The 16,840-nt window shown below is 35.5% G+C and overlaps 1 protein-coding gene across 2 annotated transcripts in view; it reads left to right on the top strand.

Annotated features, from left to right (window-relative positions):
* Positions 1–13,473, top strand: part of LOC136237863 (uncharacterized) — a 44,786-nt gene extending 31,313 nt beyond the window's left edge. Inside the window, exons 1-4 of one of the 2 annotated variants that reach the window (XM_066028087.1) lie at positions 11,322–11,426; positions 11,553–11,861; positions 12,306–12,465; positions 12,564–13,473. In XM_066028087.1, the coding sequence (XP_065884159.1) occupies positions 11,363–11,426; positions 11,553–11,861; positions 12,306–12,465; positions 12,564–13,185 (1,155 nt within the window). In that variant the 5' untranslated portion in view covers positions 11,322–11,362 and the 3' untranslated portion in view covers positions 13,186–13,473. Of the gene's footprint in view, positions 1–11,321; positions 11,427–11,552; positions 11,862–12,305; positions 12,466–12,563 lie in introns of those variants that run through there. The other variant, XM_066028089.1, reaches the window with a different exon arrangement.
* The last annotated feature ends 3,367 nt before the right edge of the window (positions 13,474–16,840 follow it).

Raw genomic sequence — 16,840 nt, 5'->3', positions numbered from 1 at the left:
ATTCTTAGCATGTGTTGACCGTTTTTTTTTTTTCTCTCTCTTTAACACCAAAATAGAGCCCCACCCTATCTAAAAATATCTTGCTAGACTTATGCACATAGCTAGTATACATTCTCGAAAGTATATTGTCTGTGGTCCCCACCTTGTAATAGGGATTTCCATGTGACCAATGTAGAGAAAGTAGCCAGATCACTTTTGTCTTTGTGTGTTGTAGGTGGGGAGTCTAACACAAAAGAAATAGTCCTGCTATATGAGACAATGACATACAAATGGCAACCTCACTACAGCAATTATAAATATGCTCACGTACAATTGTAGCCATAGCTATTTTAATTACATTACAAATTTCACTCCTGTGTCCTGTAGACAAAACAGCCTACCTTGTGATCAAACGTCTCACCATTGGGATATTGTATATACATACATATATCCCATATTACTGTGAGGAGGAGGGAAGTATCATTGATAGGTGTGTTATAATGTTACAGATATACTTTTGATGTTAAGTAACATACATTGTAATATTCTACTGAGTGTACATACTGCCACCACAGACTGAGCTTAGCTATGCATATAGTTGCTCTAAATATTTTAATCTTATCAATCAAGCCCATAGAATGGTGGTTGATATCTTCTAGGTAACTCAACAGTATCAGATATCATGTTTATTGTGTTGGTTTAATGGTTTAGAGATCATGTAGTAGCAATATATTGTAACTAGGAAACCATAGATGCATGATCCATACACTGGCCATGGTTTAGCTGCTGAGTACGTGTAGTGGATTAAGCTCATAAATAAAAAATGTCAATTTAACATGTGCATATGACAATACCAGCCACAGGCTGTTTTCTAACTGGCGAACTAGTAAAATCTACCCATCCGCATAAACAGTAGTTTTAATGTGCTATTACACAAGCTAAAAGGAGACAACACAAGCTGGTGATATGTACTGCTCCTCTTATCCTATTAAACACTTCACAGTTGATACAGGATCAAGGTACTCTTAAATACTCTAATAGAACAGTCATCGCATAATGAAAGAATACTCCAAATGCCATTCCATAAGATGACACCATGCTGAAAATGCAAAATTTTAAGCTGAGCCATAACGTGTTTTACATACTGGTACATATATTACACTTGGGTCATAAGCCACTCATGAAAATCGTAACTGGCACTGATCCCAAGACCAGTTAGAATATTATAGCCTATATAATTTTGGTACTTGTACTGTAAAGCTAATCTACAATTGAGTATTGAGATTATAAAAATGTCTACAGCCTTATGAGAGGATGTAGTTAGACCCTTCCTGCTGCCCCATGTTCTTAGTATCCCAATGTGTACCTCTTCGGAATCTGTCCTAAATTCAGTGCCCTAAACACTGGACAATACTACTACTACTGTATCTTCTTGCCTACAGTCTGCCATCTAATAATGTAACAATCTTTCAGTAATTGTAGTAGATGAGTTTGCACTGCATATGCAAACTCCAATGACCTTGGCAGAAGTGTGGTATTTATAAAGCCTTTTTAGTTAGTATAGGTATATTGACTGTGCAGGTGTCTTATTAAGTAAGTATTGACTGCGACATGCAGTACATGGTTACCAGCATTATAGGCGATTAGTATGCTAAGATATACAAATTTTCATAGCAACTGTGTATTTAAATGATTAAAATTAATATCCACTGAAATGTATTGTATGAATGTTTTGTATATGTATGTTGAACAATTCAAAGTGTTGAATCCAACCTTTTGTTTAAAAATATTGTCTTCACCTCAAAATGAATGCTATAGGAACAGCCAAACTGGCTCAAATAGCTACAAGACCACAATACCAATTCTTGTTCCATTGACTGCTACTATACAACATAGTTACTGCAAAGTGAAACCAAAAATTCATGGACTTAGTAAAAAGGATGTTGATACTGTTATAATAATTGTTCCTGTTGTAGTTATAGTTCTTAGGAAGACTCTAAATGGAACTTTTTACAAGATATAAACCTTGAACTCCTTGATTATCAGGAGGATACTTGCCACAGCTATATAGTGTACACCACAGAATTTTAAGATTATAGAAATAAAAAGTAAGTGCCCTGAAACAAAGGAGGTCACCTACACCTGAAGATGTACTGGTGGACATTTAATCCACACTACAGTCTATACCCTGAATTAGGGATTAGCTAAATGTTCACTAGTATATATCTTCAGGTGTAGGTGACCTCGCTTGTTTCACTACTGTTTATTTCTATGATCCCTAATCAAACTTAAAATTCTGAACTTTCCTTATGCTTGTTTGTTTACTGTTTTGTAACATTATTATGACTGGTGAACTCATGCATACTGGAAAGAATAGCGCCAGGCTTATTGTTTTCATCTGAATGCATGTCCAAACTATCAATTTTTGAAATAGCAAAGTGGCCATTGCACTTCGTTATCAGCTATGTTCAGCCCACTACACAGCATTACAAACAAGAAGCATGACCTCTGAAATCAATCAATTGCAATGGAAACTGAAATGATTCCCATAGGGAAGTCATCGTGTATGAATCGATCCCTTACACATTCAGCAAAGATAAATGGGACTCAAAGGAGGACACATGTAAGTCCATGTGGTATGCCAAAAGGCACCTGTCTGGCTGAAATGATGTTAAAAAAATCAAGCCTGTAGCTGTTATTGAGTTACACTTGTCTGAATACATCAATCGGTTACTCAGTCAGTCAGTAGAAATTCCACTAAATAAAAAATAAAATACAGTTTTGTAGCAACTTTTTGGAATGTTTCAGGTCATACTGAAGGCACTTTTGGGCTTGGTTATACCTAACCAATACTGCCAAGATGCCATGAAGGTATTGTGAGGATGGTTTTAGGGTGATGTTTTTGGCCAGAAAGAGCCCAAACCTTCATGGTCGCTAATATACAGTACTACTGTACTGCATGATAATTATGTTGAAGTTCAAGATGCAGAACCAAAGTATTATGGGGTAATTGTGTGAGTAGCAGGTTTGTATGTATTTCACTAATTTTATGGGTGCTACATATTTGTATTAGCTAACTGTTAAGCTTTGAAATACAGTTTTATTGAATGCAGCAAGGAATGTAGCTAGTTTATCCAGCCAGCTCTTACTATTGTACTATTAGAGCTTTGCAGTGTCCAGCACTGAAGGTCTGACAGCAACTTGTGTTGCAGCCTTTGGATGACCTAACCTATACTTGGTTTGCGTTGACCCAAGCCCTCGTTTTTTTGTTAACTCTTGTTACATGCGCTAGTTGTCTGAACACAGAGGTCCGAACATTTATTAGCACTGCGAAGCCCTTTAAATATTGGAACTGTTTGTCAAAAAGCACATTGATATGAGCAAGAACAAGTGAATTATGAGGATTTATAAATATTCCATACATTTAGTATGGTTGATTCAGGTTCGCAAACATGTTTACAGCATGAAAACATGCTACAAAACCATTGGGAGTGAATACATATTCACCTCTTTGATATTACCATATTTGGCGGGGGCTCAAGCGAGTGTGAACTGACTGTAATAAAATATTTATAAAAAGGATGTTATCTCATATCATTTAGAGGGATTTGGAAATAACCTATAGACAGGTATGTATATTCAGTTGCTTTGATGTAGCGAGTCCTCAAAATCCCAATCGTATGGCATAAAAGGAAAAACGTTAATTGCTGACTCTGTTTGCCTGAGTTATAGCCTGATATAGGACCAGGCTACCGTGTAGCAAGTTTTTTGAAAACCAGTAGGTACATACCTGTATAGAGGTGCCCAGGAAAAAAGACAGAATCATAATAGATAGCTTCACTGATGGGGAAAATAATTCAACTAGCAAGCCAGGTGAAGGACATACAAAATGAACAGTACAAACAATATACATGAAAATGTACGCTTAATCTTGTTCTTCATGCCTGAAAATTATAGTTAATGCTGGCTAACAATTCTATAAGAAAATTTTCAAATACTGATACTGAAGTTAGAAAATATTATTCCTGACTGATTCCATATGCATGGTTAAACGATTGGTGGACTGTATCAGAATGACATGAGTTTTAACTTCAATAACAGTCATCATCTAGTTGACATTATTCCAGAATTGGGTGGTCTATAAAAGATGACAGACACATGTTAAGATGTAACCCAAACACACTGATAACATTTCTTTGTCTTCAGTTTGCTAGTTTCATTTCAGTTTCCTTGGTTAATCGCTGCACTTTAAATAGTAGTGGTGCCAGAATTGATTTTGAAAATAATGGGTTTAAACATGGTTTTCGAGCGTCAAGTAGTGGTCAAGTTTGAATATATAGTCACTGCATTAACTTTTTTGAACTAAGGTAATAAATGCTAAAGTAAGTACATTAGTACTGATAAATTACATCACCTGTTGAAATCAACTATGTCTAGACTATAGTATGTTCACGTTGAGCTGAATCCTCAAAAACATTTAATAACTCATGGATGCAATTACACACGATCTTGAAATTTGGCTCATTTGTAATACTGCTTTATCTGCTAAAAATATTTCAAAATCTTTTTGTTCAAATGTTTGACATGATATTTACGGCCAATCAAAATTTTCACAATACGTTTCCTATGGGGAAGCCATATAAGTACAGTGTCCATTACAGCCCTTTCCCGAACTTGTACTGGAGCCAACCTGTACGTGTCTGTTGTTGACACCTTTGCTGTTACCAATAATCATCTGGTTAGCTGAAATGTTAACTCTGTTGAGAAAAATTCCACTTTTAATTTTTAGCTGTTTTTCAGGATTCATCTCAACGTGAACATACTATAGAAATAATGATATAATGCACATTAGTCTATATAGTAGCCTTGACAAACAACTATAGTGATTAGTTAATTAATCCAACTATGGGGTGATATATGTAACTTTTGTACAGCTGTTTATGGGCTAAAGCTAGAAAAGCGCAAAACCTCATCTTCTTGACAATGATGTTACTTCCAGGAATATGTATATAATAGATCTTTTTTAGTTTTTAGAATCCTGCAAATCTTGCATGATGAAAGCCATTCATGACCTACAGAATAACGTGTATAAGATCTTTACCTTGTGCACATGCTTGCAGTTATTTATCTCAAAAGGAAATAATATGTGTTAAAACAGCATGTCACATTATGTCCTCACCAAGATCCTCCCTCACCTATAGTCTGATAGACTGATACCACCTGACCTTTCACAAAAAGTAAGCTTCTTGGTGAAATGTAGATCCCATATCATTTCAAAGGAAATAAATTAGACAGCATACGTAACTGCTAGTTATGTCAGATGATTTGCTCACCCAGGGCAATTTGAATGAAAGCATTGCATTGTCAAGGCAATTTCATCATTGACCTGCATTAATTGACTAGCATAGAATTTTGGCATTAGAAATGTTTTGGTATCTGCATTTCACCAGACCCTTTCTTCTTGCAAAGGGGTAGGTGGTGCCTGACTAGTCCTCACCAGAAATGGTGTACTGTCCGGATAATACACTGTCTATGGTCCCCACCTTGTAATAGAGACTTCTATGTGACCAATGTAGTGAACTGTGTGGCCAGATCACTTTTGTCTTTGTGTGCTGTAGGTGGGGAGCCCGACACAAAAGAAAAAATGGTTCTGGTACATGAGATTACAGTGTACAAATAGTAACATTTATTGTTGCAATTGAGCTTGAAATGTATCTATTAGCTTAGTTATAAGTATAGTGCTGGGTGATATACCAGTAAACTGTGATATTCAAGTCATACCGGTTTTGATATTGCTTGCTTTTTTTAATACCGCATACTGTCTAGGCAGTATGGCCTCATGTTTCATCCCATATCTAGAGGGTAACTAGACATGCGAAGCAGGTGCAGATGTAGTCAGCTAACCAAACTATGTAAACAAGTTTATCTGCAGTAATTTGTACTACCATGGGTATTTGGTGCTTATATTGAGGTAAATGGCTATTACTAATGGCTTTTACATTAAAGCCATGATATTTATTAATACTGTGATATTTTTTACATAAGGTATACCATTTGCTATTTTTCAATACCGCTAGTTATAAGCTTATTTCGTAGTGGGATGATATTGACTACTTAATGCATACTGCTACAGACAAGAGCTTTTAGCTGCTCAAAGCCTGTTAATATCATGTTTATTCTGTTCGGTTGGTTTCATAATTAGATCGTGTAGCAGTCAATATTGTAACCAGGAAGCTTTCTCATAGATGTGTAACTTATACAGCTTTAGCTGTGATTACATATATATATATACTGCAAGCCTTATATGAAATAATTTTTTTTTACATGCAGCACAGACTGTTTATCAGTCATGCCCTGACATGTCTAGCTGGTCATTAGTCTTGTGTGCCCAAAATTGAGCATGCAACTCCATTAGAAACCTTGTACAGGAAATTACTTAATGTTATATCTATGGTAATGAAATCATTATAAGTCACAAAAACTTTAGCAAACATCTCTTGAATAATGCTGATTAGCAGTCATCCTTTTGGCAGCATTCTTCGTATCCACTTCACTACTACAGCAATGACAAAGTGTTGAGAAACTTGCTCATCTACTGAACTGCAATTATTTGCACTTGTTGAAAATGTGATTTTATCATTATGCTATGACAGGTCTATGAGGACCTTGTATCTTATTGTAACTTATGGTTTTGGATGTCTTGATCTTGAATGGATTTGGCATTGAGTAATACCAGTCCAGTCTCTTCACAGGTCGGGTGAGCAAGACTAGCTAGTTTTTGCCTAGCAAACTACCCACTTCACTTTAACCTGTGATTTAACCAACCAAAAGGAGACATGCACAAGCTGGGGATATGTACTACTGTTCTTATCCTAATTAACACTTTACAGATCAAGATACTCTAATACAACAATCAAATACTCTAATCCCATGTCATTCCATTAACAAAGTTAAAATACCTATGATACCCTGCTGTAAAATTAATGCAAAGTGTTTTAAGCTGACATGAATGTTGGTACATTACCGTTTACATTTGGGTCATAAACCACTCATGAAAATCATAGCTGGTGCTGATCAAAAGGCCACTTAGAACAGATATATAGCCTATGTAATTTTGGTACTTGTACTGTAAATGTAATCTACAATTGAGTATTGAGTTTAATTAAAATGTCTACAGCCTTTTTATAGAAGGCTGCACATTTAGACCCTCCCTGCTCCATTGTCCATGTCACCTTCTGGATCCATCCTGGTAGTACCAAGCTAATGTCACTATTTAATTACAACATAAATCATGTTTATTATTGACTGTGGTGATGAGTTTGTAGTCTACATACTGCAAACAATATCTGAAGTTTACTTGGCATGATTTAATTGAAGTCAGTAGTATTGAAATCCTTTAGCTAGTAGGCATATTTTGACTAAAATGTATGTGTTAGTTATGATGAGTCGTTGGGTTAGTATGACAGTGGATACATTCCACCTATTAATATAAATAAGTGCACAGTAAACTAAAGTAAATGATTAATGTACTATTTTCAGAGCAATTGTAGATATATTTCTAAGCGTTGGGGGGTGTAACAAATATTATGAACTCCTAATATAATATAGTTTATAGCATAGTAAACTCTGCTGGGCTGTATTTACCTACATATGATTAGCTAGCCATACTTATAGTGGAATTCCTCCAATCTAGCTGGACACCTTGACCTTATAAGAGAGACATTATGTAGACTATAAATGAGTTGTCAAAGTCCCAATCATACAGTATGAAAGGAAAAACATTAATTGCTGACTGCTTGCCTAGTTATAGCCTGATTTAGGGCACATGAGACCAAACTACTCTATAGCAAGTTATGCATGTGGAGGATAAACTTTTGGGGGTGCATACCTGTATAGAGGTTAATTCCCAGGAAAAGATATAATCAACAGATAGCTTCACTGAAGGTGGAAAATAATTCGACTATCAATCCAGGTGAAGGACATACAAAATGTACTATACACACGAATATAGTACAACAATGACTCAACTGACATGAAAACTTAATCTTGTTCTTCATGCCTGACTTAATACTGGCTAACAATTCTATGAGAAAACTAAATAAACTGAAGTTAGAAAAAAATATTGCTAACTGATTTGCCTGCTTATCAAATGGTTGGTGATCTGTATCAGAATGGGAGAAATGTTAACTCTAATGACAGTCATCTAAAGCTGTGTGTCTGTATGTATGCATTCCTTTAACGTCCAACGATTTTCTTGTCAGCTGATGTATGTATTGAAGCATTTTTTGTGCCAAACAAAGTGTTTATCAAAAGAATTACCTAATAGCATTACCTCACTGTACTAACTGCTGTCATTCATCACTTTACAGTGTGATTAGTGAATGGGTGTAGACAAAAATTCATTTCTGTAAACCGCAAGTAAATTGGAAGAAATAATAAAATCTACACTTTAACCTAAATTTATTATTACCAGCCAAAAGGAGACATTCCCAAACTGGGGACATTTACCACTCCTCCCATCCTTAAACTTTACATACTCTAATAGAACAATCAAATACTCTAATAGAACAGTCACCACATAATTAGTCAGTAGGGACCTGCAAAGAAGGCTACTGCAAGCCTGTGTAGCAAGGACTCAGAAACATGTTACTGAAACTGTTGAATGTAGAAAAAAATACCAGATTTATCTACAGACACATGCAACACTGTAATGAAATACCATTAACAAAATTAGTGTGCCTATGACACCCTACTGTAAACGCAAAGTTTTAAGCTGACATGACTGTTGGTACATCACAGTTTACATTTAGGCCATAAGCCACTCATGAAAATCACAGCTGGCATTGATCCTAGAATAGATATATAGCCTATACCATTTTGGAACTTGTACTGTAAAGCTATTGAGTATTAAGTTTATAGAATGTCTACAACAGCAACCTTCAGGAGGCTGCACATCCAGACCCTTCCTGCTCCATGTTCCATGTCACCTCTTCTGGATCCACCCCTGACTATTTTACAGTGTCCTTCTACTTATACTACCTGTATGTCGCACAGTCTGCCACCTAGTAATATTATATCATAAAATCATAATTGTGTTTATTATTAATTGCCTATAAATGGCTTAACTGTGGTGATGAGTTTGTAGTCTACATACTACAGACAGAATCCGAATGAGTTAATGTTGAAATCCTTTAGCTAGTAGGTATATTTTGTCTATGCTAATTATTGCTTAATTGGTTAAATATGTGACAATGTTCACTAGAAAACGCTTAATATGCTACTATTTTCAGAGCAATTGTAGATGTACTTCTTCTAAGTGTTCATTATTTGTAGGGGGGTTACAATTATTATGAACTCTCAATATAAAGTTCTAGCTATAGTAAACTCTGCTGGGCTGTAATGATTTACTAGTCATACCTATAGTGGAATTCCTCCAGTCTAGCTGGACACCTTATGTCCTTACAAGAGAGACTATGCCAATGGACTATAAATGGACAGGGTGGTCACAATATACTTTCAAAGGGTTCCACCACATCTATGCTGTCCGGCTTCAGAGTATTACCATCACAATTATATCAATGATATCAATATCTTTGTATTTTTTTTTGTTGTGTAGCGGTCAATGGACCAGAAAGAATTGTGATCTTGTAGCTACTACTTGAATTACATGTAGACTCTTTAGTCAGTTTTGATGTTTTGTATAGCAGTCCAGTAAAGCATTTTCAGTAACTGTTTACTATTTTGGAATTTTGCATTCTGCCACATGTGAGTATGTAAATCATGATTTACACAGATTGAAAGTAGTCAGTAGGGTCAACCAAAATTACTATCATGGTAATATAATTATATCTTCTGAGTTCAAGGTGCTAATATGCAAAGTATAATTATAGATGTCATGGGTACATGTGCATGGTCGTGCATGAGCTCAGTCAGTCAGTACTGAGTAGCAGGTTTGTTCAAGCTAAGTGTATACTATTAATTATGAATACTGCTTGTATAATAAGCTCTAAAAGGTATACTTTGAATGCTGCTAATCTTTATCCAGTCAGCTCTTCAAATAATATTTTATGATGGTAAGACTGAAGAGGATGTTATCTCAGTAGTAGAAGTGGGATAAAGAAGACAACATGCGACTGTTTATTTGCTTCAAATGATGTACTTGAATCCTTAAAGTCCCAGTCATGTAAGAAGCTAGTCTGCTTGCTGGATTAAGTTACCTATAGCTACTGTTAGTCCAATGTGGCAAAACCATTTTTTTTGTGTGTGAGAATATCTTCTCTACAGTACAATCTGTCCACGCAAACTCAGTATACATTGTATAGCAAGTTATCTGCAAGGATGGATTTTATGACAACACTCAATCACTCTTAAATTAAAGGGTATATAGAAAGTTCTTCAGTTATACTTGTGATGGTATATTAACACTGACTAACAATTCTGTGCTGGAGAAAATTATTCACTGAATGTCCCCACTGCCTTGCATTATTAAAATATTTATTTAGCAAATGATTGGTCAACTCTATCAGAATAGCAGGAGTGTAATAACACTCACTGTCTGGTCTAGTTGGAATTATATATGTCTCACAATTTGATGTTCTACATGACGTCAAATGATGTTGATATCCACACTTGGTCAGTTCTGAAACTGAATAAATGTAAACCAACCACACTGTGATCATATTTCATTTTTGGTATTTCACAGTTATTGCATAATCTTATTACTATACTCCAAGTAGCTAACTATATGATTTCAACTATTCAAGGTGATGTAGTTTATCAGTGATTGACCTAATCCAATTATGGACATAGTGTATGCACTTTTGTATAGCTGTTTATGGGACTGCAAAGACTAAAGCTATAGAAGAGCTCAAAACATCAGCTATTGATGCTTCCATGGAATATGATTAGATCCTATGTATCATTTTAGATCCAAGAATCCCACAAATAGAAATATAGGTGAAAGCCATTCATGAGCTACATAAAATTAAACATGCATGCCTATGCATATTCAGAGAGTGGACTCATTTGTAGCTGATTTCCTAACAGATTTATGTGCAGCAAATTCAATGTTAGTAGCCAGTTATCTTGAGGTGCAGTCAGTGTCTAACGAAATGACAACTAGTGGTATATTTATAATTACTCCACTTTGCAGTTATGCTCTTATTTGGTTATGATTTTCTTGATTGGACCATGTTTACCATCTCAGCTACACTCTTTCTTCTACCACTGGCTTCCCACTGTAAGGCTTTGTGGGAAACCATATGGGAAGGGTGGGAAATGATTATGATACAGATCACACTTGGCTTCTGCATAATAAAACATACGTGGCCACGTGCATATATTCATTTTGTTCGTAGAGTGAGTTGTGTGAGTGTATTGTAAAATGCGTGGAGTAAAGTATATGTGTATTGCTTGTGTGTTCTTATTGCTGATAACAACCACTTCAGGTAAAGATGAAGTACTTAAGTTGTGCTTGCATGCATCAGTAAACTTGTCAGCATGTACAGTATTAGCTATGAATTAGTGTTTTATATGTAGTTAGATATTAGTTATTTGTGCTATATACTGTATAGGACAAAAGAGATGTGGAAAAAGGTTATTTACCAAGTTTGAGTTAGAAACAGATGACCCAGCAACAATTTCAATTAAATTGAACCTGTCAACATCATGTGTGAATAATAATGCAACACCCAGTCACTACCACATACTGTATGGGATAAGCAATGGATTTCTTAATAGAGCAATACATAATTATAGCTCTCAAAATCAGACCATTCATCTTAGGAACTTGACTCCAAAGAAGAAATATATGGTGTTAGTTATTGCAAAGTACAGTGATGGAGGGGAACGTTTTAGTCGTGCAAAGTTGATCAGATCAGGGGGTATGTGTGTACTCTTGTTCATCTTGTATGTAACTTTGTGCATATGTAAGATCACTATGTGCCACCTTTGTTTATAGTAATGACTTGCTACCATATTAGTTTGTTTGCATATCTAGTATATCACTTTGATAAGTGTACTAAAGAAAACCTGCAATACAGTGACACCCTCATCACATTTGTACCATAATTATACTATAGTTTCCCTATCACTGGCTGTATAAGTTAAGCTAATGTGATCTTTAACTCTCGCTTTTTCTTTTGTAGCTGAGAGAAAATACACTGACATGGTGGCTCTTGTTTATATATTAACCTTGTGAAGCCTTATTGTTTATTTTTATGATCAGTGAAGACAAACAGAAGCCGTGTCTTAAGTTTAACAATAACAAAGCAGTGCTGGTTTTTGTGTATAATAATAGTCATATGTTATCTATTTCACTTTTACAGCAAATTCTACTGGCCCAACCAATACTACTGTCCCAAATACAACCTCAGTTGGTGATCACGACAAAGCTAGTAATGCTGGGGGTATTGCTGCTGGGGTAACCATCTCTCTGGTTGCAGTTGTGATAACAGTTATAATCATATCACTATGGTTAATTAAAAGGTAAATCTTTTATTTCATTGTAAACCAGTAGCTAAATACATTATGTACATTTGTACCAAATATGTATATTTAAATGCTCAATTATCTTCTTCCTGTAGAAGAAGAAAGCTTATCAACCAAAACAAGGGATCACATTATGTCAGTGTAGTGTCCACCATTGGAAATGAATATAGATTAAGGAAGAAGTTGTATTCACATCCAGGGTACCTCCAAATTTTCCATGATCCGAAACCAGTTGATTATGAAGTCCCAGTTGGTTCAGTGAATATTGCACCAAATGCTAGAACAGACCCTGCTAGTTTAGAATATCTAGCTGGTAGTGAAGAGAGGCCTAGTATTACCGACAAAGACGTGATGATGATGAAATCAGAGCCCATACAACTGTTATCTGCTAACATGACCACAATGACCACATCTAAACTGGATGCACACAAAAGTGCTCAAGTGAAGAAAAAGAAACTAGTGAAACCATATGCTGTAGTGGATGTGACAGACATTGCGACTAAAGCTGGTCTAGATGATACAGCAACTAAGCACAAGTCAAAACACCACAAGAACAAACATGTGCCTAGTAACAGGGAAGCATTGAGCCATTCATTTGGTTCATGTACTGACAATTCCATAATTACTCAAGTTGAGCTAAACGGAAGATTTTACACTGTTCCTGTATATGTTAACCTACATGTACCGATGACAATCAACCCATCATACAATAAATAACCATGCAGTGATTACATTGGGTCTAATATATTGTGTTCTTTGTCACTTTTTATTTATGTACATTTTACGTTTTTACAGAAAATGCAGGTCTGTGTTGTGTTGGTGTAAATATATGCATTTACGTAGCATATAATCTTTTACAGTATGTATAATATGTTTTACTATTTTGCCGTCATGCAGAGATGTATTTATTAAATTGTTATACCATTGTTAATGAATTTTGTTTTACTGAGTTTACATGCATATTTAAATTTTATGTGTGCAGATATTCAAATAACAATGTGTCCATGTCATACAGAAGGATGGTCCATTAGTCCAGTCATTTTAGCCAAAAAAATGGGTCAACCTTTAACTAATTGCAACAAAAACAGTTTCAACTATTTCTGGTACAGAAAAGTGTGCTCTACAACATATTAAAAGTCTCGGTGAGTCTTGTGAAGGGAAAGTGCTTTTTTGTGACCTTTTATGGCCAGTTTTAGTGATTTTCAGTTCTATTTCATCTGTGCATTATCAAAACCACTCAAATTGGGTACAAAATGATTGGTCTTACCATAAGGAACAATGTGATACTTGTTTGGTGACCATACCTTAATCTGTTCAAAAGTTATAACCATTTTACCAGTCACTTTAGTCTTGCCCACGCATATAATTGAATTTTGTTTAAAGCAATTTCTTTCTGGATTAATGATACTTTAACCATGGCAGGAGACACATTTTCACAACAGAGGGTCATGATGAAACCTTAGATGTATTTGTTACCATGGAACACATAAGTACATACTTTTGTACAGTTATTGTAATTATTGTAAGATATGAACAATTCTTCAGATGATATGCATTACAGAAGATGTACACAACTGAGTTGGTGCAAGTTTAAAGTAAAATTGTTTTCAAGTACTTCTGATTTAGTACATCCTGGCCTTCCCATAAGCAACAGAGCATTTCACATTGTGCTTCTTGCATGTGCAGTTGTACACTTCATACTGCCAGCTAAAGTCAGCCTCACTTGGTGCTTGTGGCAAATCAGAAAGTAATGGAGTTTCATGCCCATTGTAGGGGGTTCATTTTGCCTCAGCTACCTCTTCACTCAAATATTTGAAAATAAACTTAGCATTTTGTATGGATGGGTAAAAGATGCGTTTGTGGCAAATTTTTGTTGATATGTTTGTGGCACAGAATTTTAGTGACTCACCAGGTGTCAAATTGTACAAAATATCTAATGTTTGTTCTTCAACGGAAATTTCTTCAGGGGTAGCTGACTCTTTAACATTACAGGTTTGGCTTGTTCTCAAATGACTTGATGGATATGTGCACTTTACGATACCATACAGGTGTGAGGTAGTACCACAGCCAAGGAATGCATGCAGAGAAAGGACCCAATTACTCATTTATAGCCTTGATGTTCAGCTTTTTTGCACATTTATTGGAAGAAAAAGTAGACTGAGACTCCAGACTGGCATGATAGCATAACCAGATGTGACTGTCAGGCTGAGTGTACTATCTAATAGACTTACCAGTGTTATTGATTTATAATTACTAGAGATTTAGATTGGCCGTCACTCGAATCTAGACAAAGAATTGATCAACTGCAAACATTTTATGAAGGGATCAACAACTTATCAGGATTATCTGTTCCACCAAATTTCTTGTCAAATCAGTAATCCACCAGACACCACCACACTCACCAAATTTTCCAACCCAGTACGGTCCAGTTATTACCAACACTTTATTTTGGAGAACAATCAAAGATTGGAACAGGTTACCAGTAGCTGTCTCATAGAATCAGAAAACATATGTAGATACATTTACCAATTGCTTATTGTCTATCTAATCGTTTGCTGTATGTTTTGTGTAAATGTGATGTCTTTAGTGTTCATCACTCCCTGGGTGCATCGGCAATTGCTGTCTGCCCAGTAAAAATAAATTAATAAGTAAGCAAAACGTTTTCTGTTGCTTGTGGCAAATACAGAGAGTCGGGATGTACTATTTCAGAAGTAATCAAAAGCAATGATGATAATGATGATAATGATAATGATGAAGATATGAGTAACTATATTTGTATTGCACTCATTCTACTTTAGACTCAGTTGTGTACATCTTCCGTAATGCATATCATCTGAAGTGTTGTTGATATCTTACAATAATTATCACAATAACTGTACAAAAGTACACACTTATGTGTTTCCATGGTAACAAATACATATAAGGTTTCATCATGACCCTCTGTTGTGAAAACTTGTCTCCTGCCATGGTTAAAATATCATTAATCCAGAAAGAAATTGCTTTAACAAAATTCAATTATATGCGTGGGCGAAACTAAAGTGACAGGTAAAATGGTTATAACTTTGAAACAGATTAAGCTATGGACACCAAACAAGTATCAAATTGTTGCTTATGGTAAGACCAATCATTTTGTACCCAATTTAAGTGGTTTGGATAATGCACAGATGAAATAGAACTGAAAATAACTAAAAATGGCCATAAAAGGTCACAAAAAAGCACTTTCCCCTCACGAGACTCACCGAGACTTTTAATATGTTGTAAAGCACATTTTTCTGTACCAGAAACAGTTGAAACTGTTTTTGTTGCAATTAGTTAAAGGTTAAACAGTAAAATGACTGGACTACATGCAATGCGCATGCAATGGTACAAGTGCAGTGAGAGAGAAAAATTACAGTGACAATATTAATGCAGTGGCGGATCTAGAAATGTTCAGAGGGTGTTTCAGGTTGAGGAAGTTTCTTAACTGTCAGGGGTGTCCACTCTGGAATTGCAACTTCAGCCTAGCTCAGTTTAAGTTGAAGACCACAAAAAAAAAGTCACTGCCTGCTGTTGAACGATGTAATGCTCATTTTCAAAGGCAAAAGTATGAAGTTTGGCCGAATCGTAAATAAATTAGGGGCACACGCTATTTTCAGAGAGGGTTTCATTGCAACCCCCCTGTATCTGCCACTGAACAGGTATGCTGCTCATATACTAGTTTGCAACAATGTGATTGAGTCAAAAGTACACCCACCACTTGACTTAGAAGGCTTCTAGACAAATGCGCTGCTTTAATTGAGTTGCGTTACTTCTATATTATTGTTCCAGTTTATCCTTTACAGGATGGTTAATTGGATCTGTTGGGAATGGTTAATGGGAATATTATGATGTATGTCTATATTAGGTGTGTTGTCAAACAAACAATAGGTAAACTACTGCACAAAACTTAACATTACATCAATAAGAAAAGATGCCTACAACTTATACCTACCTACTTGAACATCAAGTTACTTTGTATTTCTGTTGTTCTATTATGTATTTATGTGTAGAGAATCTTAAAGAACTGTTAACAATGAGGCCACATGTGACTCAAGTGGAACAGTTCAAAGAATGAACCCTTCCATGTTTATGTATCAGACAACAAAACTATACATGTATATAGTATCCTAATTTTATGGCATCATATTTACTGCCCACTGTAAATACATATCTATGTGGTTATTTACCATTGTTGTAGGCCAACCAATCCCTTCACTGTATAACCATATTTGAGTTAATCATATTGTTGGGGATAATTGAGCTATATTTGAAGTGGATTTTGGGTTGTATCTGGGTGTGGACACCACTGAAGCCATTGGGAAATCAACCATTGATTCCTATCACTATTTATTAG

Source organism: Dysidea avara, chromosome 11 (genome assembly GCF_963678975.1).
Source record: "Dysidea avara chromosome 11, odDysAvar1.4, whole genome shotgun sequence".
Taxonomy (NCBI): Eukaryota; Metazoa; Porifera; class Demospongiae; order Dictyoceratida; family Dysideidae; genus Dysidea; species Dysidea avara.
Note: the sequence above shows the minus strand (reverse complement) of the source record. Positions and strands in the feature narration are given on the sequence as shown.